This window comes from Mytilinidion resinicola (genome assembly GCF_010093595.1).
Source record: "Mytilinidion resinicola strain CBS 304.34 unplaced genomic scaffold BDZ99scaffold_7, whole genome shotgun sequence".
NCBI classification, from domain to species: domain Eukaryota; kingdom Fungi; phylum Ascomycota; class Dothideomycetes; order Mytilinidiales; family Mytilinidiaceae; genus Mytilinidion; species Mytilinidion resinicola.
Genome location: NW_022985443.1, coordinates 1,614,631 through 1,640,875, shown reverse-complemented (window position 1 = coordinate 1,640,875; position 26,245 = coordinate 1,614,631). Strand labels below are relative to the sequence as shown.

At 50.6% G+C, this 26,245-nt stretch overlaps 11 protein-coding genes across 11 annotated transcripts; 7 read left to right on the top strand and 4 right to left on the bottom strand.

Annotated features, from left to right (window-relative positions):
* Positions 1-1,680: 1,680 nt before the first annotated feature.
* Positions 1,681-3,178, top strand: BDZ99DRAFT_487443 (metallopeptidase family M24; the record flags this gene model as incomplete). Its single annotated transcript, XM_033722830.1, has 2 exons — positions 1,681-1,797; positions 1,847-3,178. The coding sequence occupies 2 exons, from the start codon at positions 1,681-1,683 to the stop codon at positions 3,176-3,178; spliced, it is 1,449 nt and encodes a 482-aa protein (XP_033578862.1).
* Positions 3,179-4,013: 835 nt separating this feature from the next.
* BDZ99DRAFT_282716 (uncharacterized protein) lies at positions 4,014-4,704 on the top strand. Its single transcript, XM_033714013.1, has one exon. It carries the CDS (start codon positions 4,149-4,151, stop codon positions 4,515-4,517), a length of 369 nt encoding a protein of 122 aa, XP_033578861.1. The 5' UTR covers positions 4,014-4,148; the 3' UTR covers positions 4,518-4,704.
* Positions 4,705-5,362: 658 nt separating this feature from the next.
* BDZ99DRAFT_461855 (uncharacterized protein) lies at positions 5,363-6,422 on the bottom strand. Its single transcript, XM_033719710.1, has one exon. It carries the CDS (start codon positions 6,307-6,309, stop codon positions 5,590-5,592), a length of 720 nt encoding a protein of 239 aa, XP_033578860.1. The 5' UTR covers positions 6,310-6,422; the 3' UTR covers positions 5,363-5,589.
* Positions 6,423-6,632: 210 nt separating this feature from the next.
* On the top strand, positions 6,633-8,427 carry BDZ99DRAFT_569845 (4-hydroxyphenylpyruvate dioxygenase). The gene is made up of 3 exons (XM_033727931.1): positions 6,633-7,165; positions 7,223-7,598; positions 7,657-8,427. The coding sequence occupies exons 1-3, from the start codon at positions 6,817-6,819 to the stop codon at positions 8,147-8,149; spliced, it is 1,218 nt and encodes a 405-aa protein (XP_033578859.1). The 5' UTR covers positions 6,633-6,816; the 3' UTR covers positions 8,150-8,427.
* Positions 8,428-8,487: 60 nt separating this feature from the next.
* BDZ99DRAFT_440897 (C6 transcription factor-like protein) lies at positions 8,488-11,382 on the bottom strand. Its single transcript, XM_033717736.1, has 6 exons — positions 11,025-11,382; positions 10,098-10,870; positions 9,904-10,042; positions 9,405-9,839; positions 8,721-9,355; positions 8,488-8,669 (listed from the first exon to the last, which is right to left on the bottom strand). Exons 1-6 carry the CDS (start codon positions 11,338-11,340, stop codon positions 8,568-8,570), a joined length of 2,400 nt encoding a protein of 799 aa, XP_033578858.1. The 5' UTR covers positions 11,341-11,382; the 3' UTR covers positions 8,488-8,567.
* Positions 11,383-12,525: 1,143 nt separating this feature from the next.
* Positions 12,526-14,102, top strand: BDZ99DRAFT_282566 (uncharacterized protein). Its single transcript, XM_033714012.1, has 2 exons — positions 12,526-13,238; positions 13,302-14,102. Exons 1-2 carry the CDS (start codon positions 12,662-12,664, stop codon positions 13,721-13,723), a joined length of 999 nt encoding a protein of 332 aa, XP_033578857.1. The 5' UTR covers positions 12,526-12,661; the 3' UTR covers positions 13,724-14,102.
* Positions 14,103-15,724: 1,622 nt separating this feature from the next.
* Positions 15,725-17,107, top strand: BDZ99DRAFT_497518 (alpha/beta-hydrolase). Its single transcript, XM_033723521.1, has 4 exons — positions 15,725-15,996; positions 16,051-16,060; positions 16,116-16,394; positions 16,467-17,107. The coding sequence occupies exons 1-4, from the start codon at positions 15,842-15,844 to the stop codon at positions 17,001-17,003; spliced, it is 981 nt and encodes a 326-aa protein (XP_033578856.1). The 5' UTR covers positions 15,725-15,841; the 3' UTR covers positions 17,004-17,107.
* A 37-nt stretch (positions 17,108-17,144) lies between these two features.
* Positions 17,145-18,780, bottom strand: BDZ99DRAFT_508124 (MFS general substrate transporter; the record flags this gene model as incomplete). The annotated part of the gene is made up of 2 exons (XM_033724304.1): positions 17,145-18,478; positions 18,732-18,780. 2 exons carry the CDS (start codon positions 18,778-18,780, stop codon positions 17,145-17,147), a joined length of 1,383 nt encoding a protein of 460 aa, XP_033578855.1.
* A 652-nt stretch (positions 18,781-19,432) lies between these two features.
* Positions 19,433-20,779, top strand: BDZ99DRAFT_461848 (Clavaminate synthase-like protein). The gene has a single exon (XM_033719709.1). The coding sequence runs from the start codon at positions 19,505-19,507 to the stop codon at positions 20,681-20,683; it is 1,179 nt and encodes a 392-aa protein (XP_033578854.1). The 5' UTR covers positions 19,433-19,504; the 3' UTR covers positions 20,684-20,779.
* Positions 20,780-21,084: 305 nt separating this feature from the next.
* On the top strand, positions 21,085-23,084 carry BDZ99DRAFT_461847 (MFS general substrate transporter). Its single transcript, XM_033719708.1, has one exon. The coding sequence runs from the start codon at positions 21,342-21,344 to the stop codon at positions 22,797-22,799; it is 1,458 nt and encodes a 485-aa protein (XP_033578853.1). The 5' UTR covers positions 21,085-21,341; the 3' UTR covers positions 22,800-23,084.
* Positions 22,895-25,033, bottom strand: BDZ99DRAFT_440879 (uncharacterized protein; the record flags this gene model as incomplete). Its single annotated transcript, XM_033717735.1, has 3 exons — positions 22,895-23,575; positions 23,632-24,857; positions 24,910-25,033. The coding sequence occupies 3 exons, from the start codon at positions 25,031-25,033 to the stop codon at positions 23,321-23,323; spliced, it is 1,605 nt and encodes a 534-aa protein (XP_033578852.1). The 3' UTR covers positions 22,895-23,320.
* Between the last annotated feature and the right edge of the window lie 1,212 nt (positions 25,034-26,245).

Here is a 26,245-nt window from a genome sequence, read left to right as displayed (position 1 = left end):
TACAAGGTCCACAAAACCCGCCAGCCAAAAACCGATAAGAAGGAGTTGACATCTGCCATCCATCGTGGGTGCCTGTGTGCTTGGGAATGCTTCACAGCATTACGCTGCCAATACCTTAGAAGTGAATCAATCAAGCATTTTCCTACTTCTATACTTCTATTTAGCTAAGATCTAGTAGATAGATAGATAGATAGATAGATAGATAGATAGATAGATAGATAGATAGAACCTTTATTTTATTTCTATTTTTTTTTACTTTCTATAGGCTTTCTATTATTTAGATATTATAGACCTACACTATAAAGATTTTTTCTTATATATATTTAGGCCTATATAATTATATACTACTTAGTAGAAATATATAGAATATAGTTTAGTAAATAATTTTTAGCCTAACTCTATTATTTATACTACTTAATAGACTATTTATCTATATAAAGAAGCTGAATTACTACTACTTTACTTTTACGAAATAAAGCTTAGACCTAGGCTATAATAGTCTTTTTATACTAATCACAATTTTAGTTTCCTAATCCTAAAGCTTAATTTATATTAAATAGTGTAAGGATTATAATAGCATAAGCGTTATATCCCTATGCATAAAGCTCTCAAAACAACTAAAACTATGCTGTAAAGGTTGTATAGGAAGGATCAACAGATAGAGCGGTAGCAGGATGGATGTTGAATTGATTGAATTAGATATCCTTCCATCTTATGGAGGTTGGGCCTCTATATACTCGAATATATAAGTACTAGAAGTGTCTCTATGCTTATTAAAAGCATAGTTTGTAATGCTTACACTAGCATATTCTAGATACTTCCATGTATTATAAATACAGTTTGATTTATAAGAGAATCTTCCACAAGATTCCATCTGGTTCCATCTGATTCTAGATGGTTCTAGAAGCTTAGAAATATAGCGCTTACTATATTCTAACATATGCACGTTTGAACGTGATACAGTAAACGTTTTGAACAGGAAAAGTGAGATAACGTTACAGAAGCGTTAGAGGACGTTTCACAATGCTATACGTATGCATATATGTGCAACTCCGCTGCCGTCGATGAAAAGAAGAACTCAAGCAATACAATTCTATCTATCTATCCATACAACTCTGTTCTATCTTTCTCTGCATCGACTCTATACCTTTAACAAATAGCATACTTTTATATATTATTTACTAACCTCGCTATTATTATACCCATCTTAGAGGAACCTTTTTATATTAAGAAATCTATTATTTGTTACTTCTTTTTGTTAGTAATTAGTTAAGAGGTATCCATCTAGATGTGGTTAATTTTAATAGTAGATAACTATTTTGCGGAAAGCAGTCTCGCCTCCCCAATTAATTTCCGACGCGAGTGAGCCTCGATAACAAATCGATAGCATGATACCACACGGGGCATGGAAAAGGTGGCACACTAATTCCAGAACAAGCTGTCTCATGTGTACACCTGTCTGCCACTGCTTTGGGTGATTCAGAGAATTTTCATGAGTTGGAACGAGATAAAGCCCTTCACTCTGGTCTGTGTGGACCCTTGTTGAAGCAACTTCATGCAGTGGCAAATAGGTGTACTTCGTACACACGGGCAGAGTACTTGATGGGTGTGCCACTTTTTTCATGCCCAGCGTGGATACTAGACCCGCTCAACTCGAGATGACGATTTTCCTGTTCCAAGATGAAGGACTCGTCTGAGTATTCAAAAGACGAGGGGGAACTGGGGAAAGCTTGCGCCCATCGCATTCGAATAGGCAACACACTCATAGCTTTACTCGTCCCAATACTAGTGGCTCTTGTATGTCAATCCATTTGAAACGAAATGCCGGTTCTGACCTCTTCAATAGTTACTATGGACGCAGAAATCAGTAATCGAGCGCGTTCAGCAATGCTCTGTCGATACAATCCATCGGGATACCTCGTTCCTCCATGACGCGCAGCCCATCACGTCCCACGAGTTCATCAATCGTCGGAATAGACTGGCGAAGGCACTCGCGGCTTCTGGAGTTGATGGCTTTGTCTTGGAACCTGGCTATACCTTTGCATACTACGGCAACATTTCTCAAACGTCATGGGAGCCTTGGGAACCCGAGGAACGCCCCTTTTTGATGATTATCGAGCCGAGAGTCGAAAAAGATGGACAGATCCATGCCAGAACCTCATTTTTGAGCCCCAAATTTGAAGAGGGGAGGGTCAGAATGCTGGGGATACCCTCAGAGGAGAGCTTGAACATCGTGACTTGGGAAGAACATTGGAATCCGTATCAAACTCTGAAACAGGGACTATTTTCCCATAAAAAAGACCCATTAATCATGGTTGATGAAGAGATGAGGGATTTCATTGTCCGGGGTCTGTCGAGCAACGGCTTTAACACCGTAGGGCTGGACAGTGAAGCCGAAGCCGTTAGGCAGAAAAAGAGCTCCGCGGAGATCGAAATCCTTAGAGCCGTTAACACTGGGACCGTGGAAGCAGTAAGAGCAGTCCGAAGCTGTCTTGTTCCGGGCCTCACTGAGGATGAAGTTATGACTGTCCTCGATAACACCTTACTGTCCATCGGATTCTCTCTTTTCTTTGACCTTGTGCTCTTTGAAGAGAACGCCGCACTTCCCCATGGAGGCTTTGTGACAGGAGACAAGGTTCTGGAACAGGACACGATGGTTCTGATCGATGTCGGAGCTCACTATCTTGGTTACTCGTCAGACATCTGCCGTTCGTTCTTCATTCCTCCCCTCAAGGCTTCCAGAGTCGAAGCTTTTTACGCTCTTTTTACCCCTGGTTGGTTCTCATCTCCCAAGCGCAATTCCAGCCTCCGCGAAGAAAAGTTGAAAGTCTGGCAGCTAGTATTGGACGCCCAGAGCGCCGCTGCAGAGACGTTCATACCTGGAAACAGGGCAAAAGACGTCGACATTGCAGCTCGTGCTATCATAACCCAGTCTGGATATGGAGCCATGTTCACTCATCGTGTGGGCCATGGAATCGGAATCAAGGCGCACGAAGCACCCTACCTACATCAAGGTAATAATCAGGTGCTTCGCGCTGGTATGACGTTCACCAATGAACCAGGCGTTTACCTGATTGGGAGATTCGGTATACGTCACGAGGATGTCTTCCTTGTCAAGCAAAATGGACCGCCTGAGGTTTTGAGTGGCCGACGAGCAACTGGTCCTTACGATCCATAAATGTAGTATAGCCATTCTGTTTCAGATAGCTAACCACGACCAGAAGTGCAGTATTCCATTCTAGATCTCCATGAAATTACATCGTGTACAATCAAAAGATGAATACGCATGAGAGTCCTCAGACAGGTGACCACACTCGGCAACGCGATGCCCTGTTCCGAAGCCCGCGGAAATGACATCGTGAGAACTTGGAAGATGAATATGGGCCTGAGGGGCCACAGACAGTTACCTGTATCGTCAAAATGGCAACAGAATACCTCCAATCTACGCCGGTAGATTAGGGAGATGCGAGACCAACACGCGAACGGCAGGCGCATGATTTACGAGCCCCGGAAATTACATCGTTGGGATTTAGATGTTGAATGTGCATAAGAGTCCTCAGATACCTAAATGTACCCAGCAACTCGATGCCCTGATTTGCAGCCGCTGCAGATGACATTATATGTTTTTACAAGATGAATAGGCATAAGAGACCTCAGACAGCGGACTGCATCTAGAAACGCCGTGTCCTAATGTACGCCTCCATGGAAATGACGTTGTGAGAATTTGAAGGTTAAATAGGCAGGAGAGTCTTCAGATGGCCAAACGAACCCAGGAAAGAGATGCTCTAATTTAAAGCTTCTGGAAATGACATTATAAGAATTCGGAAGGTGGATAGACATGAGAGGCCTTAGATAGCTAACCACGACCAGAATCGCGGTCCTCCAATCTGGATCCTCATAGGAATGACATCTTGTGTTTCATGAGATGAATAGGCCTGGAGGACTATAGATGTTCACCTCTCTACGGAAATGAGATGAATAGGTCTGGAGGACCATAGACGTTCACCCCCTTACGGAAATAACATCTTGTGTTTTCATGAGATGAATAGGCCTGGAGGACCACAGACGTTCACCTACATTATCAAGAGCGTACCAAAAGCTCTTCATCGTCCTTTGAGATGCACCAGAAAGGATTAAAAATCATATAAATGGGTATCTTGGCTATTCTTGCTATCAGATCTGCCTTCGTCATTACGTTTTCTGTCCGCATAACTTTTCTGCACCTTCCCAACCTCTTCTCTTGTCCGCTCGTACTGTATGCGGGGGTCCTTCCGCACACCATTAGGAACTACCTCTCACGCGCCGACTTGCTCATTCCACCCAAGCCAGCTGCCCCTCATACCTCTCAGTCGCCAGCCACTGCAACTTCGTTGCCAAACCCGCTGGCAACGGTCGATCAGCCCTCGGCTTTGGCACTGCATCCTTTGCATCCCCAAAGTAATCCGCTGCCGGCACAAGCTCCCACCACACAAAGTCCATCCGCTACCGCATTGTCGTTCCACCGGGAAGAGAGTTGAGCAAATAGATGACCGCTACGGGAAGTTCCTCGAACGTGGATGGCACGAATGAGACGCGGGTAATGTTCCACGGAGAGGAAGTGCGGATCAAGACGCTTTCGATGGTTCCGGCCTGCATGCTGTAGTCGGCCCATGGCGTGGGGTCTTCGATGTAGGCGTCGAGGGAGAAAGAAGATGAAATTAGAAGGAGGGGGTGCGAGGGCTTCCCCAATGCTTTTGATGACGGAGGGAAGAAGTGGCGATCTGATTTTGAGACTGGGAGTGCTGCGTGCGGGGGTGTCCAAACCACAGTTGGTGGGTAGTGGTGGGTTATGCTCAAGTCATATATCTGTAGGTTATTAGCAAGACAATACTTCAGGAGCGGAAGGGTGGCTCTTACAAGTGATGAAGGGCGCTATGGCTTGTCTTGTCGACATCAGGACACTCGGGACAGTCGAGTTTGAGAACGAGACGGGTTGAGTTGATGACTTGGCCGGCCTGCGGACCTTTGAGAACATTTTGCGACTTTATGATTGGCGAAGATTTCACGGAAATCGTGTAGACTACGAGTAGAAGAAAAAACACGCGAAAAACGAATGAGTCCATGATTAAGCTAGGAAGAATGAAAACTAAGGGAAAGCTTGAGAGAAACGTGTTTACAAAACGAAGGACACGTTCAAATATACCCACGGGATCTGTTCGAAGCGCAGCTGTGCCGTTTAGTACCAAAGATAGAGGGTAGTGTCGCGGCGTATGTAGGTTCGCGGCGTAGATGTTGGATTTCCTAGAAGAGTTAGGACAGCACTTACGCGCGCGTCTTTGCCACGCGACATCACGATACTTCATTGATTCCTCGGCATCACTGTGAAAGAAGTATAGTATGCGTCTCGGCGAACTCTTGGCTCGTGATATGATTCGACTGCTCTATGAAAGTCAACTGATCGTCCCGAAGCAGCCTCACCGTTGAAACACTCTCGACCAAGGTACTGTGCCGCTCTACAGTCTACGCCGCACTCTCTAACGTCTCTACCTGTTTTCAGCGCCTCAAACTCCACATAACGCCATTAAACAATGCAATATATCAATGCTGCCATCACCGCCTCCCCTCCGCCACCTCCTCCTTCAAAGCATTCCTGACAATCGCTCCACACATCTTCGCATACGGATTCGTGCGCACCGCCATATCTTTCGCAACTCTATCCCCATATCTTCCCGCAGCCTCAAAATCCCGGCTCGCCATCTCTTCTAGTCTCTCGTGCCCCATGCCTTTTATCCGCTGGGACCCAGATTCAAGCTTCATAGAAGGCGATTCCGAAGCCACCTTTGCCGCCTTGAGGTATAGGTACGCACGATGCGAGTGCGCTGCGGCGAGAACCTTGGCCTGCTGAGGGGACACAGCCTCTTTCTGCGATGCCGGCGTCGCAAGTTCTATAGCCTTCGCTAGGTCCAGAAAGATGCGCTCGACGGTCCCATCGTCGTCTACGGTGAATAGATCGTCTTCAACCGCTAATCGCAGCGCCTGCGCCCGGTTTGTGTATGCGCTCGCGTATCGTGGGTGCGAGTCTATAAGTTGTGAGAGGGCTGCAATGGAGCGCTCTATCTCAGGCTTTGAAGGGTTTGGGATCGCGATGGGAAGGATTGCGGCGCGCTCGGTGGTGTGTAGTGCTGCGATCTCATCGTGGGAGATGTGTGGTAGTGGCGGTAGAGAGGATTCTATCTTCGCGGCCGAGGATGATGAGGAGGCTTCGGGGTCAAAGAGGGCGGAGAGAACATGCGCATCGTTTGACGAGAGTTGGATTTCTGGGACCGCCATGCTGGAAGCTGCTGATTAGCGTCTAGAGGTGGTAAGTATGGAGTGAGTATGTCTTATGCGACACTCGCTCGGATGCGCTCTGTGCTGCGGTCATTGCGAACGTGGAAGACGATTCATCATGCCACGGCTTAGCGTTTCGTTGTCGGCGGGTTTGGTGCGGAGCGGCTATTCAAGGCGGCGGTATCCACTGGTTGCCAGTCTTGGTATCACGTGCACGCCCAAAACGGAAATCCTTTCACCTTTCGTCGGCTTATCTGGTAACGCAGTCGTCACACCCACACAATCGTCCATGGGAGTGCGGAGGAGAATATCTGATTTGTTATGTCGTCGGCTGACCCGCGCGTTCCCGCGCTCTGACTTTGACTTTCGTGCAATATATTCTAGCGTGGTGGCATCTCTGACTTGTATCTATATCTTCCCTTCTACACACCACCACAAGAACAACTTAGTCTACTGTGCTCCTTGCTTCGCCATAATACCCTATTCTACTACTGTAAAATCTCAAGCATGGCGCCCTCCGCTATTTCCCCTCTAGGATCCCCAAGCAGCCACTCCGAAGCTAGCCAGGACTTGAGCAGCTACAAAGGCTACCACCATGTCCACTGGTACGTCGGGAACGCAAAACAAGCCGCTGCCTTCTATGTCTCGCGGATGGGCTTCGAACGCGTTGCATACAAAGGACTAGAAACTGGATCCCGAGCCATCGCCTCCCACGTGATCCGCAACGGCAGCGTCACGTTCGTGCTTACATCGCCACTACGATGCTTGGCACAAGCAGATAGATTCAGTCCAGAGGATGAGGAGTTATTAAAGGAAATCCATGCGCATCAGGAGCGACATGGCGATGCAGTGAAAGGTGTGTGGAAGTTCAGCATTGTAAACAACTTACGCGAAATATACTTACTATTTCTAGATGTTGCGTTTGAAGTAGATTCCGTCGATGCCGTGTATTACCAAGCGGTGCAAAGGGGTGCCGAAAGTGTGTCCGCGCCAAAGACCATCTCAGACTCGAACGGATCAGTACGACTAGCGACCATCAAGACATATGGCGACACCACCCACACTCTCATCGAGAAGTCCAACTATCAGGACATATTCCTACCGGGATATCGAGCAGAGACAGCCGCAAAAGACCCACTATCGCGATTTCTACCACAAGTGCAACTTGAAGCCATCGACCACTGCGTCGGAAATCAGGACTGGGATGAGATGGAGAACGTATGCGATTACTACGAGAACGTCCTCGGCTTCCATCGGTTCTGGTCCGTTGACGACAAGGATATCTGCACGTAAGCTACCTGTCCGGTCCACTCAATCTGATGTAAGAGAGACGCTTACCGAAAATAGAGAATACTCCGCCTTGAAATCAATCGTCATGGCTTCACCAAACGATGTAGTCAAGATGCCTATCAACGAGCCCGCGAAAGGAAAGAAGCAGTCGCAGATCGAAGAGTATGTTGACTTTTACGGCGGCGCTGGCGTTCAACACATTGCCCTGCGAACGGACAACATCATCCGAGACATCACCAATCTCAAGGCTCGAGGAGTGGAATTCATCAAGGTCCCAGAGACGTATTACGCATCCATGCAGCTCCGACTGAAGAGACAAGGAATGGTGTTGAACGAGGATTTCGAAACACTGAAAAGCTTGGATATTTTGATCGACTTCGATGAAGGGGGATACCTGCTGCAACTGTTCACAAAACATCTTATGGACCGCCCAACCGTATTCATTGAGATCATACAGAGAAATAACTTCTCGGGATTCGGAGCCGGAAACTTCAAGTCGTTGTTTGAGGCCATCGAGCGAGAACAGGAGCTGCGCGGGAATCTAGTCTGATCCACAGGGCAGTAGGAAATGTCCGAGCTTACTTTGATGCTGTAATTTAGCGGTTGCCGGAATTCTATCCACTGTTTTAATGCTCTGTTTGCCACGAAATTTCTAGGTTCTTGTTCTCATACTGATTTCTCACGTCCCATTCAACACATGCAGACGTTTACATTATGCCCTCCAAACGTAAGCATGTGCCACCTAAACGACTTTAATGCAGCACTGTTTGAGTTATGCGTGTATACTCATCTTGTAGGCGCACTTAATGTTAACTCTCATAGTCACCCGGTTAGGTGCCTGATCGATCAAGAGCTTGTGAAAGGTGATCTGATTCCGGCCTCGATGGGCAATGCCCATCAGCCAGCTTTGAAAAGTCATGGGCGCATCCCCAGCAGTTGTAATGCAGCTGGGCTTCAGTCACAAAGTCTCAAGCTGGCAGGTCCCAGAAGAAATCGAGGTTTCCCTCATCAGTCCCGAAAGCCGTTTGTGCGGTGCCGATTTCGAACGGCGCCATTGAAGGATTGAATGGCTGCCCACCAATTAGCTTCTTTCGACAGTCATTATCCTGACTAATACGTACTAGCGAAAGCCAATCATCCGTGTACATCATACCGTTAATATCCTCAACCAGAGACGCGATACCAGAATCTCCAGCATTCTGATTACTCAGAAACGCTAAGCCGGCGGGACTGTCCACCGATGCCTGTCTCGGTGGTAACATGGGAGGTCTTGCGGAGATTATAAGATTATTCCGAAGACGAGTGACGTGCAGCTCCAATAAGGTAGCATAACGCGCAGCAAGATGTCCATCTTCCATGGTACTTGTTCGCAATGCGTTGATGCAGTTATCGAGTATCTCTAGAGATGACTCCAGTCTTGTTTTTGGGGCCCCCAGGCTTAAGCTCTTGATAAGGAATACCGAAGCCGTGACAGTCCTGAGGATGACTCTGACGGGAGCGTAATGGAGCGCGCCGGTTTCTGCGAGTCGAATGGCTTTTAAAAGAATGTCACAGCTCCCGTCCACAACTTCCTGAATGAAGTCGTAGTCTATAGAAAGCGGTTCTATGTTTAGCGGTAAAGCCTCACTCTGTAGCCCGTTCGCGTCGGCTTCAGCGAGTGTTCTTTCGACGACTGCTTGCATTCCGAGCGAGTTTGTGTGGATTCTCACGTATTGGTATTCCATGCACATCATGTCATTCAGATCTCGGTCTGCAACTGTGATTTCGTTAGTATTGGTGATGTTGACGTCTTTCGTGAAGCTTACTGTTCATGTTGCCGTGCTTTTTGAGCCACTGCTTAAGCTGAGACTGGAAATGCTGCAAAAGTCCGACGTAGCGACCACTTCGGAGCGTCTTTCTGGTGACCGCTGCAGATGGGAAGAGCATGTCTGACACGGACTTTGAGATTTTCGTGAGCTCGACCCAAGCGCTCATATGAACCAGCCATAGTTCTTCATATGGCGAAATTGAGGCAAGCGGAGGTTTGGCCAAAAGAACGTGATTTAGGCTCTGGGGTATCATTGAGGTACATCCGAGGCGGAAAGAAAGCTGTTCAATGAATACGTATAGCAGCTTCTGTGCTCGAATGCATCGAAACTGCTTGGTTCCCGCCGGCATTGGGTTTGAAGCATCGTGAGCTTTGTCGAAATTAGAGTTTTCGTCGAAGATGCCTAGTTCGTGAGCTAGGGCAAGCCCGCAGCCTGCGTGAGAAAATAATTAGTTACACAGTTACCAAGTAGAAAATTATAGAAGCCATTAAGGTACCTAGAAGCATCCAAGACATCCGGTCGCTTCGTTTCGCAGGTTCTACCACATCTTCAAGCCATCGACTGGACGAGAAGTTGTCTTTGGAGTGTAAATCATCATCATCTGTATGCGTTGTACAAAGGGGTGCGCTCATTAGCTACAGAACGTAAGCCTCTGCACTCCTCTCGTAAACATTTTTCAAGCCAACGTACCTCAGCGTCCCAGCCATCGCTCCCCGTCGAGAAATGTAGAGCTCGCGGGTGCCATTCAGCGATGAGAAGCAGAGCCTCTATTGAGCCGATCGTGCGAGTTTTGGCCCTGGACGCCTTCTCTTGGCCAAGCGTTATCATCATAATGAACCGCTGGCATTGCTCCCATAGCCGATCGTGGATAAAGTAGCTGCGCGGCATTCCACCTACGCCTGGCAGAATGTTGTATCGCGAAGAGATCATCAAAATCGTGGAGCACAAAAAGGGATCCCGTGATATGAGCAGCAGATGATTCTGATGGTCACTGTAGAAGTCGCTCAGTACGGGAGACAAAAAGGAGAGATTCTTGAAGAACAGATCAACGTAAGTGACTGCCTCCTGGGCGGAGAACCAGCCTATCTGTACGAAGCGACACGCATTCCAGGTGCGAAGTGTTTCGGGCGACGCTTTGGACAAATTGCCAACCCTTCCCCTCGAAGATGACATAGCAGGAGGAGTATCACCAGATCCGTAGGTTAAAGGCTGGTTGTTTGGGCTTGGTTCTGTCGTATCGGGGTCGTTTGGAGGACCAAGCGTGTCTCTGTGGTGGGCTGCCTCAAAAAGGAGATTCAATGCATCATTTGAGCTAGAGACTACGGTGCGCATAACGGAGTCGGCGAGCCTTCCGGGAGCAACAGGAGAAGACGCTCTTCGAGCTCGCTCTTGGATTGGAGACGCATTATCATACGTGATTGGGGGTATGGATGCGGCGCCAGAGGTCCTTCGAGCACCCGATTCTACACTGGAAATGTAGTCAGCATCTGCGTCGCAGATACGGCCGGTACTAGAAACTGGTGAAAAGTGTGTCACAGTACCTCAAAGAGGTGTGCACAAATAGATGCGTGACTCATTGCAGTGAAAAACAAAATGCCTACCTATGATCTGGGCCACTTCCGTTCCGGATAATGGAGGGAAAAGAAACATTTGTGACAGCCTGATCTGGAGGCTCATTTGGATCCGGCTCCAACGAGGACTGTTTGGGCCGCTTGGTCCACGACCGTTCGGCCCTGAAGACACATTCTCGCATCTCTCGGCGGCATCTTTGACAGGGCGGAACAAGGTTGTTGCCGTCGGTCGTAAGAACACACCTCGCCTTTCTGGCTCTGCAATTGATACAAGCCTTGTAGGCGCGCTGAAAGTCCTCTGCTGCTCGCTTCTTGGAGACGGCACCTGACGAGGCGGCTCCAATCCCGGCGTCCTCTGGCATGCGTGCGTCCTGGCGCGGTGGTTGAGAGTGGAGTCCCAGAAGTCCGGCGGAAGGATATTCACGGACAGTCAAGGCGGGAGGAGATGGGTACGAAGTATATTGTAGGTGCCACGCTAACTGAAGATCGCCTAGCCTGAGCTATGATTCTGGAACAGGTGACGTAGCCCCAGCATCGGGTTTACCACAAGTCCACACGCCATGTGAACTACTCCACGAGCATCTTTCACGCAGCCTTCAATCCAAGCATCCTATTCTCAAGCAAACCGAGGATCTGATCGTGCACCACCCCGGCCCCAACGTAGCCCATCCATATCCTCTGCGCCGCGCCGCATCCTTCCGCACACGCGATCATGGCATCCAATCAGCCATCTCAGCAGCAATACTCCAACCCACCGGGGCAGCCGCCACGACGAAGCGATACAGATCTCCTACCACAGGGACAAGAGCGCTCGGAACAGGTGGAATACCTGCAGTCGTTCGAGGCATCAGCGCCGCAGAGCGAGGACGATGAGAACCAAGCGATCCTGCAGCGCGAATACCCAACCATTGATTCCAGTCTCATCGCTGCCATCTACAGCGACTCGAAGAGCTTAGGCGCTACCCGGGAGATGCTACAAGAGTTGACGAGAAAGGATTGATGAGTGATGTTGCACCAATGGAGACCTAGGATATGGTATTGTGCTGCGTTTTGGAGCTTCCCGATACATGGAGCGCATATGGCCTTAATGATGTAACGGGCCTGACGGTCAAGGGTATCGAGGTAGTAAATGAGATTCTCCGAGAACTACTGTATCCGAGTCTATGCCTCCTGGGGCTTTGTTTCCGTGTTCTCGCTTGCCCGTCCCGTCGTCGCGAGAGGACCCTGTATCAATCCGTTGGTAGAGTACTATCTCGCCTCATGCTCGCTATGACTGTAGTTGCTGAATCTCACTTCATCGGAGAGCTGGCAGCTTCAAAGCCATTGCAACCGCACTGCCAGGATATGAGTCACCGCACACCTGGTCTTTGCTTCCAAAGATGTGAACGGGATGTGAGCTCAATACTGTGAGAAACGGTAAACTCGCTAGGCCACATCAAACGGCCCCTCTCAAGACAACCATCTACAACGGTTTAATTCACCCCGGCCCATCAGTAGTCTTGGCACAAGCCCCGAGGCGTCTCTCGGTGGTGACGTTCACCTCCGTCTTTGCACAGCGCGCGCTGGGGCCAACCTGAGCATTCCCGCCGTTTTCTTTCTTTCTTCTACACATCACCCACCGAACATCAACGCGTTCTCCTCGAAGCCTCCGCAGACTTGGCGCCCTCATCAACAACCGTCGGGATGGACAGCCCGAAAGAGACCGACGACAATCCGCCGGAGACGATCGAAGTCGTCCTCGACAAACGCGGCGACGTCATCTTCGAACTAGGCGGCATCGGTCAACCGTTGACGCGACTTCGTGTCTCTTCTAAGGTCTTGACTCTTGCGTCGCCTGTTTTTGACGCGATGTTCAACCACGGCTTTGCGGAGGGCCAGAATCTATCATCTGCGTCCCCACGCGTGGTCTTCCTGCGAGAAGACCACAGCGAGTCGATGACCATTCTCTGCCAGATCTGTCATATAAGGAACCAAGACGTACCTAAAACCCTCACGGTTGATCTTCTAGCCGAGCTCACGATCTTGTGCGATAAATACGACTGTGTCTCAGCAATCCAGCCCTGGAGTGTTCTTTGGGCGCGCGAACTACTTCCACGCACGCGGGAACCCGGTTCCGAAAAGCTACTGTTCATCGCGTACCGTCTCGAACTACCAATGATCTTCTTCCAGCTTACCGAGACTCTCGTAAAGGATCGAGAGAGCAAAGTCAACTTTGAGATTGCCTGCGCGGGGCAAGACTCGCTTCCTACACGAATTGTTGGTAAGTTGTTCCCAGCCATGCCCATTGCCATCCGTTCATCGCGTACTAACCTTACTTTGAAAGATGACATTGAAGAGAACAGAGCAGAACGACGCCAACGACTAGTCAACGCCATCATCAACGGGATAACTCCTATTTTGAAGGGAAGCAAAGCCACCTCACATCATTGCGTTCGCGAACTTGTCTCTGAATACTTTTTCAGCCTTGCTAAAGTCGACTTATGGCCTCTTCTAGAGGGCGTGAGCCGCTATAGCAGCTCTGAGATTTTTCAGAAGTTAGACAGCCTCACAGCAACCAACGAGGATAATTGCGAATGCGATTATTCCTCTAATAGCTGTTTCGCCGTTTCTCAGAGCGCTTCTTTGGTGCATACTCTCAAAGAGGAAATCAAAGCAATTGAGATGTCTTACACTGGTATCTGCTTGGACTGCTCTATGGCAGGCAGAAACTCCTACGACTCGAAAATCTGTCGCGTAAAGCACTAGCACGAGACGTCGCAGACTGATCCAGGCAATCAACAGAGCTCACCTGAATTTCAAATTTCGGCTGTGTACGGTCTTAGCTACTGGAGTATACGTATTGGAACCAAAACTAGCGAAGGTGTCTCGATGGATGAGAGCCAGGAACGCAGGAATGGGAACAATATCAGATGTGGGGCTAAAACCTGTCGTGTTGATGAGAGTAAGGAAGCTAGTCATTCGAGCGGCATGAGGAGACGCATCCATGAAGTTGCTAGGTAAGCTGCTAGACAAGAAGGGCCCCGACACTGGCGACAGAAAGACATTTGGAAGTCTCTCACAATGCAGCTAAACCTTCTCGACTCCAGAAAATCAACAGATTCTACTCGAACTTTCTTCGTGGTTTCTTGAGTGCAGATACGTGTCTCTACGTGCTTCCTTGCCGGCTTCAAGAGTGTTCCATTCCACTTTCAAGTATGTGAAAGAGATGTGAGTCAGGGAGTCCATGATTCGAAATATCTGTTAACTTCGATCGGCTAACCCTGACGGCGTCTTCAAGCTTACTAATGAGCCTGTGCTAAATCACGTCCTCACTCTCATACCACAAGGATATTACAGTTACTACTAGACATCATTTCGAGGCTCCTCAAGCAGTGGTAGTGAAAGGCCAATGGATTAATATATTAGTGTCGACGAAGCGTCATCGTCGAGGATGTAAGGAAATCGAACGATCAGAACAAGAGAAAAGGAATACTAAAGCAACAAGAATTCGAAACGACGACCTTCCAGCCGCCTCGTCCCCATTAGAGTTCTGCCACTCAATATCCTCAGCATGGCCGTCCCAGAGACTCCCGAAAATATCAAGAAAGCTGAGATTGAGGGATCGGCAAGTCGATCACATCCTCGAGTCGATTGCATAAATCCATCAGCGCCGACTCCGTGTTGCCTTGAGGTCGTCAGCCAGTTATCCCTATGCGAAAGAGGATTAAACAATGCTGGCAATCTCACCCCGCACAGGGCGACTCCATGCAATTCCCGTCCTCTTGCCATCGGGCCTGATCTGGAAAACCAAGGCCTGGAAGTAGTAGGTCGGCATCACCAAAGGATGGTGGTGGTGGCCAACCGGCGTAGCGAGATAGCGCTTGGTGCAGACCTCGATCGGGTGGTCGTCGGATGGTGCGAGTTCTTTAGCGTTGGCTGGGGATGTCAGCGGGAGGTCTTGCAAGTAGGCCGAAATGTGGTATACCTATAATCTGGGCGCGGAGGCCACAGACGCACATCTTGTCGTGAAACTGAGCTGGCGGATTTGAGAGGTTGGAGAGAAAGTCTGCACCTGCGTGGAGAAGGTGCTGTTGCGATGTGCACGAGAAATAATATCAATGCAAAGATGCTGTCTGCTGTAGCTGCGCGCCACTCGGAAGAAGGTATAAGTGTTAGACGACTGCAGGTCGCTCCTACAAAGGTATAGGTCCATCTTTGGCAAGTATCACCCAGAGTTAGGCACTGCCAGCGTCGTGATAGAGTAAGTTCAAAACGCTGTTTCCTCCAGTGACAATGCTAACACTTCCGATATGTGATAAAATGGTTCCCAAAGGGGTATAGACGCTAACCTGATCCTTGGTATTCTACACCTTACCTGCCACGTATTTCCCAAGATGTACGGCTCACTTCCCCACATAGATGAATCTCAAACGCGTTGATTACAGGATCTCTTTGCGTCCGGTGACCTAGCGCGAAAACTGAGTGACCCCGGTAAACCGCCTTTTCTGGGCTAATGTTGAACTAGCTTGAAGATCAATTGGCTAGGAGGCTGCTATTCACCCTTAAAGGCGTCCGGAAATACTACCCTATACGGTAATTTTGTGGCTTGATTTTAGCGCTTGGTCACCGGACACAAAGAAGTCCTGTAATTAGAGAATGTTTCGTAGAAAGCCCAGATCATGAATCACGTGTATGATTAGCAGGGTACATCTCGACTAAAGCCGGTCGAGTGGGCGTCATCCCGACGCCGCCTCACCATTTCCTCTTCCAGTCAACATAGGGCGGAGACCTGACGACTTGCTTAGAAACCAAAACAGCTGGCCTTAAAGACATACACGTTTCCCTTGAAAAGCTATTCCAGTCTTTCACACCCAAAACACAAAAATGGAGATCCAAGACCAATTCATGACCCACAATGGCCTCCGCAAAAGCCACGTAAATAATCCCGCTGTCTGCACGTACAGCCGGGGCCTCGAACACATCTCAGCTACCAATCCTGCGTTGGTTCTTCTCCATGGATATCCTCAGTCAGCTTATATGTTTGTCACCTAGCCCTCTCTATCCAATCTCGGCCTTGCTAATCAATAGAGCAGATGGCGTCACGTGAGCATAACCATATTCACCTCTCCGTCCATGACTATTCTGATAGGAAATGTAGATGATACCTTTGCTTCCCAAATCAGCACCACTCTTCATCCCAGACCTACCAGGCTATGGCAACAGCGAGGCCCCAACTGCGCACGACAAGCTCTCCGTCGGCCTCGCAGTCCTATCCGCACTCCACTCAGTCCTCAAAGAGCAATCCGAAAACTCCAGCAAAGACGATACCATCCCAGTCATGCTCATCGGCCACGACCGCGGTGCCCGAATCGCCCACCGCCTCGGCGTCTCCGGCGCCCCCGACATCCGTATCCTCGGCGTCACCCTCATCGACATCGTTCGTCAGCCCCACCCCAACCTTCCCAGGTGCACCCCCTCCTAGAACCTGCCCCACTAACTCTCCCACCAGGTCCCCACAAGCACCCAATGGGCCGGCGCTGGCAACCCGCACGAAAACGCGGGCTTCTTCCACTGGCCCTTCCTCGCTAACGTCGAGCTCGCGACCAAGATGATCACTGCGTACGGCGGCGATAAGTTTTGCGTTGATATGATTGGGCGTTGGGTGGGGAACACCCCGAAGGGCTTGGCGAGAATGAAAGAGGGTGATTCGTATAAAGTTTATGCTGACTCTTTCCTCCGTGAGAGCGTGATTCGGGCGACGTGCCAGGACTATGAAGCTGGTGCGGGGGTGGACGTTGACGTGCAAAAAGAGGATCAGAAGGCGGGGAGGAAGTTACAGGTGCCTGTTCTGCTGATCTATGGGGCGGAGCACATAGGGAGGAGGTTTGATGTTAAGAAAGAGTGGATAGATTGGGTTGGGGAGGGCGTGAAGATAACGGATCGTGGGTTGGGCGATGGGATTGGACATTTTGCAGCAGAGGAAGCACCGGAAGAGACGACGGAGGCGATTCTCAGTTGGCAGAAGTCTTTGCTGAAGAGCAGCTAAGATGATACTGATGTGCAGCGAGATGGGCGCCAAATTGAGTAATGAGAAGTGATTCGTATATCATAGCTCTATATGTGCGTTAATCTAATGATGCTTACCCATCTATGAGTGCACAATCTTGAAAAGATCGCTCTCAGCCATCTACCTAGTGACTATTCCTTCACTTCCCTCCACTGCTTCCTCGCGTGTCTTATCAAGCTGATTGAACTTCTTCACCACTTGCAGCGTAGCATAATAGCTAAACGGCAGCGCAAAGAACCAGAGGCCGCAATTTATACTTGCGGTGGCAATCAGTACCGTCGGCACAGCTTGCACACCAAAGCCCACAGCGACACCAGCCGTCTCAATGCCCCTCAGCAAGGAGCTATACCGGATCTGATCCCCCGGAGAGTCGGAAAGATTCCCAATGCACCAATAGATGAAGTTCTCCACCATCCCAAGGCTGATGCGCTCGAACAAATACAGTCCGAAACCCCTCCCAAATGAACTCTGCACACCCCAATCCAGCACTGGCTTCGTGTGCCGGTATTCGTTCTGGATGATGACGGCCCAGATCCAGGTTGCGCTGTTCAGCGCGGCAATGAGAGCCCAGGTAGCGACGGCGCGGGTTTGCCGTTTCTTCGTCCACGGAAGGTCCACGAGCGCACCACCGATCCAGGTAGCGAAGGTGGCGACCACTGCAGACAGGAAGCTGCCGAGGGCGCGGGAGCGGACGGTGAAGTAGGTTGCGAGATATGTGCCGGGGTACGCCTGGATCCAGCCAAAGTACCAGAAGAGCGGTGTCAGCAGGAGGATGGGTTTGCTCCTTATCAGTCGCCACATCTCCTTTGCTTCTGTGCGCCAGACGATGCCGCGAGGCGCTTCGATGCGGGTACCGTCATCACGCTGCACCTTTTCTGGGTTGGAAAGGAGCAGGCCGAAGAGGAACCCGAGGCACTGGATGGCAATGAAGCCGAGATAGGTCTGGTAGCCGACTTTGCCGCGATGGTTCCTCTTGTGATTCAGGGCGAGTGAGATGGCGCCTCCGATGATGTTTCCGAAGTTGCGGAATGTGAACCAGGTGGCAATGTAGCGACCTCGTTTGTGCTGCTCGGGGTATCCCGTGGCAATGGCACCCTCAACGCTCCAGAAGAAGCCAGCACTGATTCCGCAGGCCGTCGAACCAACGTACACAAACCACGTGGGGCCGAAGCGGTTGTTAACATAAAGGCCGGCCGAGTAAAGAGGGTATCCAAGAGAGCCAATGGCCAAAGTCCAGCGGAATCCAATGAGGTTGGTCATCCATGGGCCTGCAAAGCAGGTCACTGTCATGAAGGCGTATAGGAGGGCGTTGGCTGCATTGACAAGGTTTGGACTTTGGGAGCCGCCTACACCGAGGCCATTCATGGCACTCCAGATACCGGGCGCAGAAAAGGCACAGATACCGACAACGAGGATTTGAAAGAGTGTGCTGCGGTAGAAAAAGCGTTTAGCCCCTGGTGAGACGGCTTCATCTGCGGTAGCCAGCTGTGGCGAATTCCCGTCGAGCTCCTGCTTTCCAACTCTAGACTCATCCTTCCCTAGGCTCGACATGGTATTAAGGTAGATGGCTCAACGTAGCTTCGATACGAAGAAATGGAACCACTGAAGTTTTGGGGAGAAAACGAGAATGGGCACAGGCTTTAAATAGTGAAAACGATATATGGAATGGTAGATCCGCCCAGGGCGTGGGAGATGGCTGGTTCTTACCACAGATGCCCAGGTCAAGGATGTAGTAAACAGGATAGTGTGGGTGCATGGGTCCGTATGTATGGCCTTGCACGAGTCAATCGTCGGTGTTGCACATCTTTCCCTAGTAAGCACGCAAGCCTTCGAGGTCGTTCCATGATACACAAGATAGGGGCAGCAAAAGTCTTCCAGGCGACGTGCCAGGTCTGAATGCTATGATGCTATCCAACGAACAGGTAGCATTCCTCCAATAGCTCCGATGGAACTAACCCGCAACAAGATAGTGTGGATAAATTCGCGTCTCCGAATTGACGGATCCTTATGTATGGCCATGCGTGAGTCAAACGTTTGTGTTGCACATCTTTTGTAGTAAGCACGCAAGATGTTTAGTTCGTACAAGATGGGGGCAGCAAAAAGCTCTCAGGCGACGTGCTGGGTTCGGATGCTGTGATCCTACACGCCGAGGTCATAATCAACATTCAACAAGTTAGCATGGCTGGGCGCAGGAAGACGAGGGAGCAATCCTGCGATAGCTCCGATAGGACTACCTAGTAGCGAAACAGCGAGATAGGAGCTCTAGTTCTTGGTGGCTGGTTGTACAGGACGATCGTGCGAATTTCGTGATCTTAGCACGGATGAGAGAATACCTATCATGTAAGCGAGTATCGAGACAGGGCAACGCTTCTGGGGGAACACCATCCCCGCTTCGGCGCTGTACTTATAGCTGCGAGATCCTAATTGACACATGAACGCATACACATCTGCTCCGAACGAAATACTCTCTTGACACAACCATGACGACCTCTGTAGCGCAGCCTGATATCCATTCGCTCAAACTAGACGGTGCTCCATCGCCGTCGTTAGTATTCGAGCCGTTCGACCTCCCATCGAGCAATCAAAGAACACTGGCCGCTCCGCATCCGAGTGGCACGGTCATACCACTAGCGTTGCGCCCATCCACGCACGATAATGCAGAAGTCAGCCTCGAGACAGTCGTCGACACTATAAAGGCTCTGCAGGCGCAGGATGGAATCCTCACCAATAAGCTGGCTCGTCACGGAACGCTGCTGTTTCGCGGGCTGCCAATCCACAACGCTGACGACTTCAGCAAATTCGCCCATGCATTTGGATACAAGCCGCACGAGATCATTGGAATCGTTGTGAACAGGCCGTTGCTCGCTCCGAATGTGGCGCCTGCCAACGAGGCTCCCAAGGATGTGCTGATATACAACCACAACGAGTCGCCACAGGTCCCACACGCCCCGGAATACATCTTCTTCTATAGCCACAAGGCACCAGCAAAAGGAGGCGAGACACCCATCTCATCTTCGTTGGAGCTATTCCACCGCGCGCAACAGGAGATTCCAGAGTTTATCACCGAGCTCGCTGAGAAGGGTATCCTTAGCAAAGTGGTCTATAAAATCGAGAAACAGTATGAAGGCAATTCGACCTTGAAGCAGGCATTTGGAAAAGAGATCCAGGAGGGTGACGACGAAGCCACCAAACGGGCCAAGATCGAGGCTCAGATTGCGCGATATGGAAGAGGGAAACATACGACGTGGGAATGGACCGATGACGGCGGCGTCATTTTGACGCACAGGCTACCTGCCATTCGGACCCAGCCCGAAACACAGCTGCCTACTATCTTCACGGGCCTGGCGGCATACTGGAAGAATGCCCAAGCCAACGCGGCTAGGAAGAACGTGTTGCAGCAGTTCGGCGACGGCACGCCCATTCCAGAGAAGTACCTAGAGCACCTCGCCAAGCTTACAGACGAAATCCGAGTGCTCCACAAATGGCAGAAGGGCGATGTGCTTGTCTATGACAATATCATTGCGCAGCATGGTCGCCAGCCGTGGGAAGGGGAGCAATCGGACCGTGTTGTTCTTGCGAGCCTTTGGGATGGCGAGAGCGTCCCCGGCGCCTACACTGATAGTGACTGGGCTCAGGTTGTTCAGGCTCTCGACGGATAGGATACTGTAGATGTTGTGTATGCATTGTTCCTCGACCCTGTAGTCTTCTTGATGCAATTTGAATGTGAATTGTCGGTCGTGTCGCAAAGAGCACCCTGATTGAACCGATGTTCATCCTTGACATATGATGACTGATAGAGGACAGAAGTTGAAGGCATCTTGATGATGAGTGGACGGAGGTTGTAGGGGAACAGACACTCTTCGCGTCTGCCACCGAAATAGATAACGCTCTAGGCTACTTGCAGTTACTCTCGAGTTTCAAAGCCAGGGCCGGCATGACGGTGTGGTCGATCGCAAATCCTGCCAGGCACCTGCATTGTATATACTGCCTTGCTGCGCCATGCTAAGCCGTGAACATATACCTGATGTTTGATCTCTTCGTCCTTCACAAGTGTGAGAGTTGTTGTCTGACTATCGACCCTGCTCCTAATACTCGCATCTCAAACCCGCTGACGCGTCTCCGGCGAGAACGTGATTGGCTTCCCGACGCCTGGTAGACTCTCAACACCATCAAATAAAGGGCACAGGCTTTCTGCATTGCTTGACGAGCCTCAATACTGCTCGCCGCCCTTTTCTATTCTATTCGAACGCACCTGAAATGCCAGAGCTGCCGGTACTGTGAGCCGTACTGTGAGCCATTCAGTGATCGTCCTTCAGAATGTCTTCCCCAACCGCAAACAAACTCTCCAAGGCGGGCCACTGGATAGCAGAAGAGTTCGGCCTCAAGTCGCTGGTTTCCGCTGGAAAGGACACCCACATTCTCATCCTCGCCCGGGCCGTGCGCATGTTCGCCTATGGAGCCGCTGCTTTCGTCTTAGCCCTGTACTTTGAAGCTCTCCACATCTCAGACTCCCGGATAGGGCTGTTCATGACTCTCACTCTCCTCGGCGACGTCTTGATTAGCCTTCTACTCACTATCGTGGCTGATAAATTGGGCCGCCGAAATATCCTGCTGCTTGGTGCTCTCATGATGGCCTTCTCCGGCGTCATCTTCGCTTCCACGGGCAGATACTGGCTCCTCTTACTTGCGGCCATAGTTGGCGTTATCAGCCCTAGTGGAGGGGAGATCGGGCCCTTCCGAGCCGTGGAGGAATCAACCATGGCCCATCTAGTGGAGGCAAGCAAGCGATCAGACGTATTTGCCTGGTACGTGGTGTTTGCCGTGTTTGGGACTTCGGCAGGTGTGTTGGTGGGAGGTGGTGCTGTGGACCATTTCCGAGCTCTAGATGGCTGGACGGACGTGGACGCCTACCGAATTGTCTTCTGGGTATACGCCGGACTGGGCTTCTTGAAGGGGGTCTTGGTACTCTTCCTCAGCAAGAAATGCGAGACAGACAAACGCAACGAATCCCAGGAACCAGCGCAGATTGTACCCGAAGACGACGAAACGGAACCACTGTTAGGCAACGAAAGCACCCAACAACCTATCCAGAACGGAGAGACCCCACGACCTGCCGAGAAGAGCAGCCGCAACCCATTCGCCCACATCTCCTTGAAAAGCCGCTGGATCCTCCTCCGCCTCTGCGCCCTCTTCTCCATCGACTCCATGGCTAGCGGCATGGTCCCCTTCTCCCTAATCAACTTCTACATGGACCGGAAATTCCACCTCCCAAAAACAAAGCTCAGCAGCATCATGTCCGCGACCTGGATCTTCTCCGCCGTGGGCAATATCTTCGCCTCGTCAATCTCCAAACGAATCGGCCTCGTGAAGACTATGGTCTTCACCCACCTTCCCTCCGCGATCTTCTTGGCGCTCTTCCCGGTCCCGAACTCGCTCGCGCTGACCATTTGTCTTCTTGTCGCCCGGGCATCCCTGAGCTCGATGGATCAAGCGCCGCGATCTGCGTTCCTGTCAGCCGTGGTACTGCCGAATGAAAGGACGGCCGTCATGGGAATCGTGAATGTGAGCAAGACCCTTTCGCAGAGTGTGGGTCCGGTGATTACTGGAGTTCTGGCAGGCCACGACCACTTCTGGATCGCATTCGTGGTTGCCGGATCCATGAAGGCAGCGTACGACATCGGGCTGCTTACGTTCTTCGTGAACACCAAGCTCAATCGGAATGAGACAGAGCAGCACGCTGGTGAAACTGCTGCGAATGGCACTGGTAGGGAGTAGCCGGCGAATAGGCCTGGTGCAGATGTTAGGCGAGCGGAAGATACCGAACAGATCCCGGAGAGGACAGCTACACAGCGCTCAACTTAAAAACAATTGTTAGACTGGGATAGGTTCAAATCTTTTGTGTATATAAATGTGTTAGAATAGAAGCGAAAAGAAAACCTGTAAAGTCACTACTCAACCGGACCTGATCATCGTAAGGCTCAAAATCTGATGCGAGTGCGACGTTTGCAAGAACGTGCCCACGAGGAGAATAGAAACGAGATGAATGCAGACGCCATATTTCAAATTCCCCGAATAACTTTCTCATATGAGAACAGATGTGTAAATGCAGACTGGCTGAAATCGCGCCCCGGAAAACATTACAAGGTCTTTGCTCAATACGCTCAATGCCAAAACAATCATTTTCCTTCCCCGGTATAGATAGCACGCCAAACCCCCTTCTCGCTTCAGCTCCCTCTCTTCTCCGACTCTTCCTCTCTTTCCTTTTCCAAGTATAGAGCTCCCAGTATTGCCACCTTCTAGTGCTCATATGCCTTCGGCTTGCGCTTGATGTAATTGATGACGACAACAGCGAAGAAGCTGAGTGTGAGTGTAGGCAGGACCCATGGCGAATACTCGTACTTGCCTTCGGCGGCCGTAAACTTCAGGAGCGACAGGAGGCACAGCGCAAGACCGACGGTGAAATACATGCCGTTGCGGAAGTAGGCGCCGATGGTCTTTGGCTTTTCGGAGAGGAAGGCGAGGGTTCCCATAACTATTAGCGTGAGGCCGGCCTATGCAAAATGGGTCAATATATGCGATGCGTTGATGGAGAGGACTAGACACTTACGGTAACGAAGAAGTAGACGAATATGAGATCAAACACCTTCAACAAGGCAACGAGTGTATCTGCCGGGTTCGGCTTGGCGCCCTCTTTTTCCTTCTTTTCCGGAGCCTTGATAGCCAAGGCCTCGAGGTTGGTGTTGAAGAGGGTGAAGTAGTAGTCGGCATACGCCGTGACGAAGTCCTCGTCGTTCCAAGCTCCAGTCGCGGTCATATTAGGAGTGAAGGCCTTGGACATTGCTTCGAGGGCTTTCTCAACCGTTTGCTTAGGACCCGTGAGATCTGTGCCCTTTGGCACGAATGCGAAGACCTGCTCGGCAGCGGTGTTGTTGTAGTAGTCGATGGCCAAAGTAACATTCTTGTAGTCAACAGGGTTGGTTTCAAAGAAGTCCTTAAGTCCATAGTTCATCCATGAGTCAAGGTACTCTAACCCCACTATGGCCTGCCGCCAGGTGACAAAGTTGGAGACTCCTTCGAGGAGGAGTACAAGCGAAATGTGGAGTGGGAAGTGGATAAAGGCCCAGATCTGTTGCTTTATGGTGCCAAAGTGGTCCTCCCGTAAGCGGTCGAAGTAGAGCATATATAAGAAGTAGATGATGAGTATAGATGAGACAATCTGGCCGGTAACGCTAGAGTCGAAGGGATAGTCGTTCTTAACGATGTACGAGATGGCTTTGCAGATGACTATGATGCCTTCGCCTAGGATGATAAGAGTCAGCAGACTCATTCGTTGGACCAAATGAGTGCCCTTGAAGCTGATGACTCTCCAGTAGCAGGAGACAGCGGTCGTGAGCAGCGTTTCTCCGATCGCGATGACATACCAGGCAATGTAGACATTGCTTGTCGCGGGGGTATCGGAGTCTTTCGGGAAAGCAGTAGAGAGGGCTCCGTACAATATGGCGGCAACCAAGTAAGAGGCCATAACCATCAGAAGGGGAAGGCGAGTGCGACGATACCTCCACGTAAAAAACAGTGTCACTCCGTACTGCCAGATGAGTACAAAACGGCTGACCATAAGGATGTACGAAAAGGCCTTGAACTTTGAGTAGCTGTAGACGGCCTGGCCTGGCTTCCAGTCCGGGCCAATAACGGCAAATCCGACCATGACGCCAAAGTGGAGGGCTTTGCAGCATCGTTCAAAGACGCTATCGGCAGCAAACCGAACGTCGTAAAGGGACGTTTGATACCATGTGAACCACAGAAGGCAGAAGAAGCCGATGTAGGCGGACAGAGCTAGATGCATTGTCAGTTGCTGGCAAGGGCCTCATGGCATAGGCGGACGTACCCTCAGAGTCGTTGATCTCGAGGTTGGCGGTGAAGGTGGTCAAGTTAGCGACGAAGAAAAGATCATAGAACAGCTCGGCGGTGGTAGCTTCTGCATGACGATGGAAAGCAGGCGTCTCGTGCATGCCATCTTCGTGTTCGAAAGGTATTTGCTCGGTGTCCGTAGTAGTCAACTTGACAGGAGAATGGTTTTGCGAGTTAGATTCAGACTGCGTAGATCCATGAGACTTCTCATTGCTCGCGCCATGAGCGTGCTCGCCCGCGTGCAGCGGGCTGCCGAACCAGTTGAGATGCCCGGGCATGGTTGCTGGTTGAGCCCTTAATGAATGATAAAGAAAGCACGAAAGGAATTAATAGAACAAGGAGCAGCATGCAATGGCGGAAGAAACTCGCTAGGTGAGATGCGGGAAAGAATATGGTCGGGGGCTCTGATAGAAATATATACCAAAGCAGCTCCGGCTGAGGACTCAGTCAAGCACTACAGCACAGCCGTGAGACCCGCCATACCGGATCGGCCAGCCGTGCAACAACATGATACCAAAAGCTGCAGCCTGAGGTGTGCTGGCTTGAGCCCTAGCACTGTGGAGATTTAGACTCTTGGAAGCCGAGTCAGTGCGTCTTTGGGGGCTGGAAAACCTCTTGTGCAGGGGGAGGGCAGGATGGAGTCTATTCTAACGGCTGTGGCATGTTGGCGGTTAGCTGGTCTAGGCAAATATGGAGCAGATATGCCTGGGGGGCGGTGTTGGAGCGCTGTGGTCGTGAGACTCAGCGAGCCCGGAGTTTGTCAGTCGCGCGGAGTCAACCACACGGAACAAGAGCTGAGCAATGCATGGAGCATATGAACGAGCTCACAGAAGACTGATTGGGGGCGGGTGTCGAGGGTGATGCATGGAGGTGAGGTTGAAGGCGTGAGTCTCACGTCTGAGCCGGGGGGCGGGAAAGGCCCAAGTAGAAGTTCTATCCCCAAAGTAGCAAAAGAACGTGCACGACCAAGTACGGCCAAGAGTCGCTAGGCAGAGGATGACTTCAACTTCCTGGGCACACCGCTGCATCGAATCATCCTCTGCTTGACAGCGACAAGCAACTGGTGCCAAGCTATAAGACCTTTGCTCCGACATGCATAGACTCCTATTTTTGCAGTCAAGCTTCGCTCAGCCCCCACCTTGCACGTTCACTCGGTTTCTGCACGACGCCGGGGTTTGGTAACGCACTGGCAGCTTAAGAAGTACAGGATCGTGTCTGCTTGTCAGCAAGTCAAAACTGCGTTGTGGCAAGCTTCTTTATACCTTTGCCACAGTAGAATAGAATCGACAGCTATTGTCAGCTTTTATGGGACC

What these genes read in the sequence shown, in the direction of transcription:
- BDZ99DRAFT_440897 (XM_033717736.1), bottom strand. Translation starts at nt 11,340, where the DNA reads ATGCCAGAGGACGCCGGGATTGGAGCCGCCTCGTCAGGTGCCGTCTCC. An exon ending in GATGTCTTGGATGCTTCTAG is followed by an intron (nt 9,840 to 9,903) that starts GTACCTTAATGG and finishes TTTCTCACGCAG; the next exon opens with GCTGCGGGCTTGCCCTAGCT. An exon ending in AAAGCACGGCAACATGAACA is followed by an intron (nt 9,356 to 9,404) that starts GTAAGCTTCACG and finishes ACGAAATCACAG; the next exon opens with TTGCAGACCGAGATCTGAAT.
- BDZ99DRAFT_569845 (XM_033727931.1), top strand. Translation starts at nt 6,817, where the DNA reads ATGGCGCCCTCCGCTATTTCCCCTCTAGGATCCCCAAGCAGCCACTCC. An exon ending in ACATGGCGATGCAGTGAAAG is followed by an intron (nt 7,166 to 7,222) that starts GTGTGTGGAAGT and finishes TACTATTTCTAG; the next exon opens with ATGTTGCGTTTGAAGTAGAT. An exon ending in GACGACAAGGATATCTGCAC is followed by an intron (nt 7,599 to 7,656) that starts GTAAGCTACCTG and finishes TACCGAAAATAG; the next exon opens with AGAATACTCCGCCTTGAAAT.
- BDZ99DRAFT_282566 (XM_033714012.1), top strand. Translation starts at nt 12,662, where the DNA reads ATGGACAGCCCGAAAGAGACCGACGACAATCCGCCGGAGACGATCGAA. An exon ending in GCTTCCTACACGAATTGTTG is followed by an intron (nt 13,239 to 13,301) that starts GTAAGTTGTTCC and finishes TTACTTTGAAAG; the next exon opens with ATGACATTGAAGAGAACAGA.
- BDZ99DRAFT_497518 (XM_033723521.1), top strand. Translation starts at nt 15,842, where the DNA reads ATGGAGATCCAAGACCAATTCATGACCCACAATGGCCTCCGCAAAAGC. An exon ending in GCGTCACCCTCATCGACATC is followed by an intron (nt 16,395 to 16,466) that starts GTTCGTCAGCCC and finishes CTCTCCCACCAG; the next exon opens with GTCCCCACAAGCACCCAATG.
- BDZ99DRAFT_282716 (XM_033714013.1), top strand. Translation starts at nt 4,149, where the DNA reads ATGGGTATCTTGGCTATTCTTGCTATCAGATCTGCCTTCGTCATTACG.
- BDZ99DRAFT_461848 (XM_033719709.1), top strand. Translation starts at nt 19,505, where the DNA reads ATGACGACCTCTGTAGCGCAGCCTGATATCCATTCGCTCAAACTAGAC.
- BDZ99DRAFT_461847 (XM_033719708.1), top strand. Translation starts at nt 21,342, where the DNA reads ATGTCTTCCCCAACCGCAAACAAACTCTCCAAGGCGGGCCACTGGATA.
- BDZ99DRAFT_461855 (XM_033719710.1), bottom strand. Translation starts at nt 6,309, where the DNA reads ATGGCGGTCCCAGAAATCCAACTCTCGTCAAACGATGCGCATGTTCTC.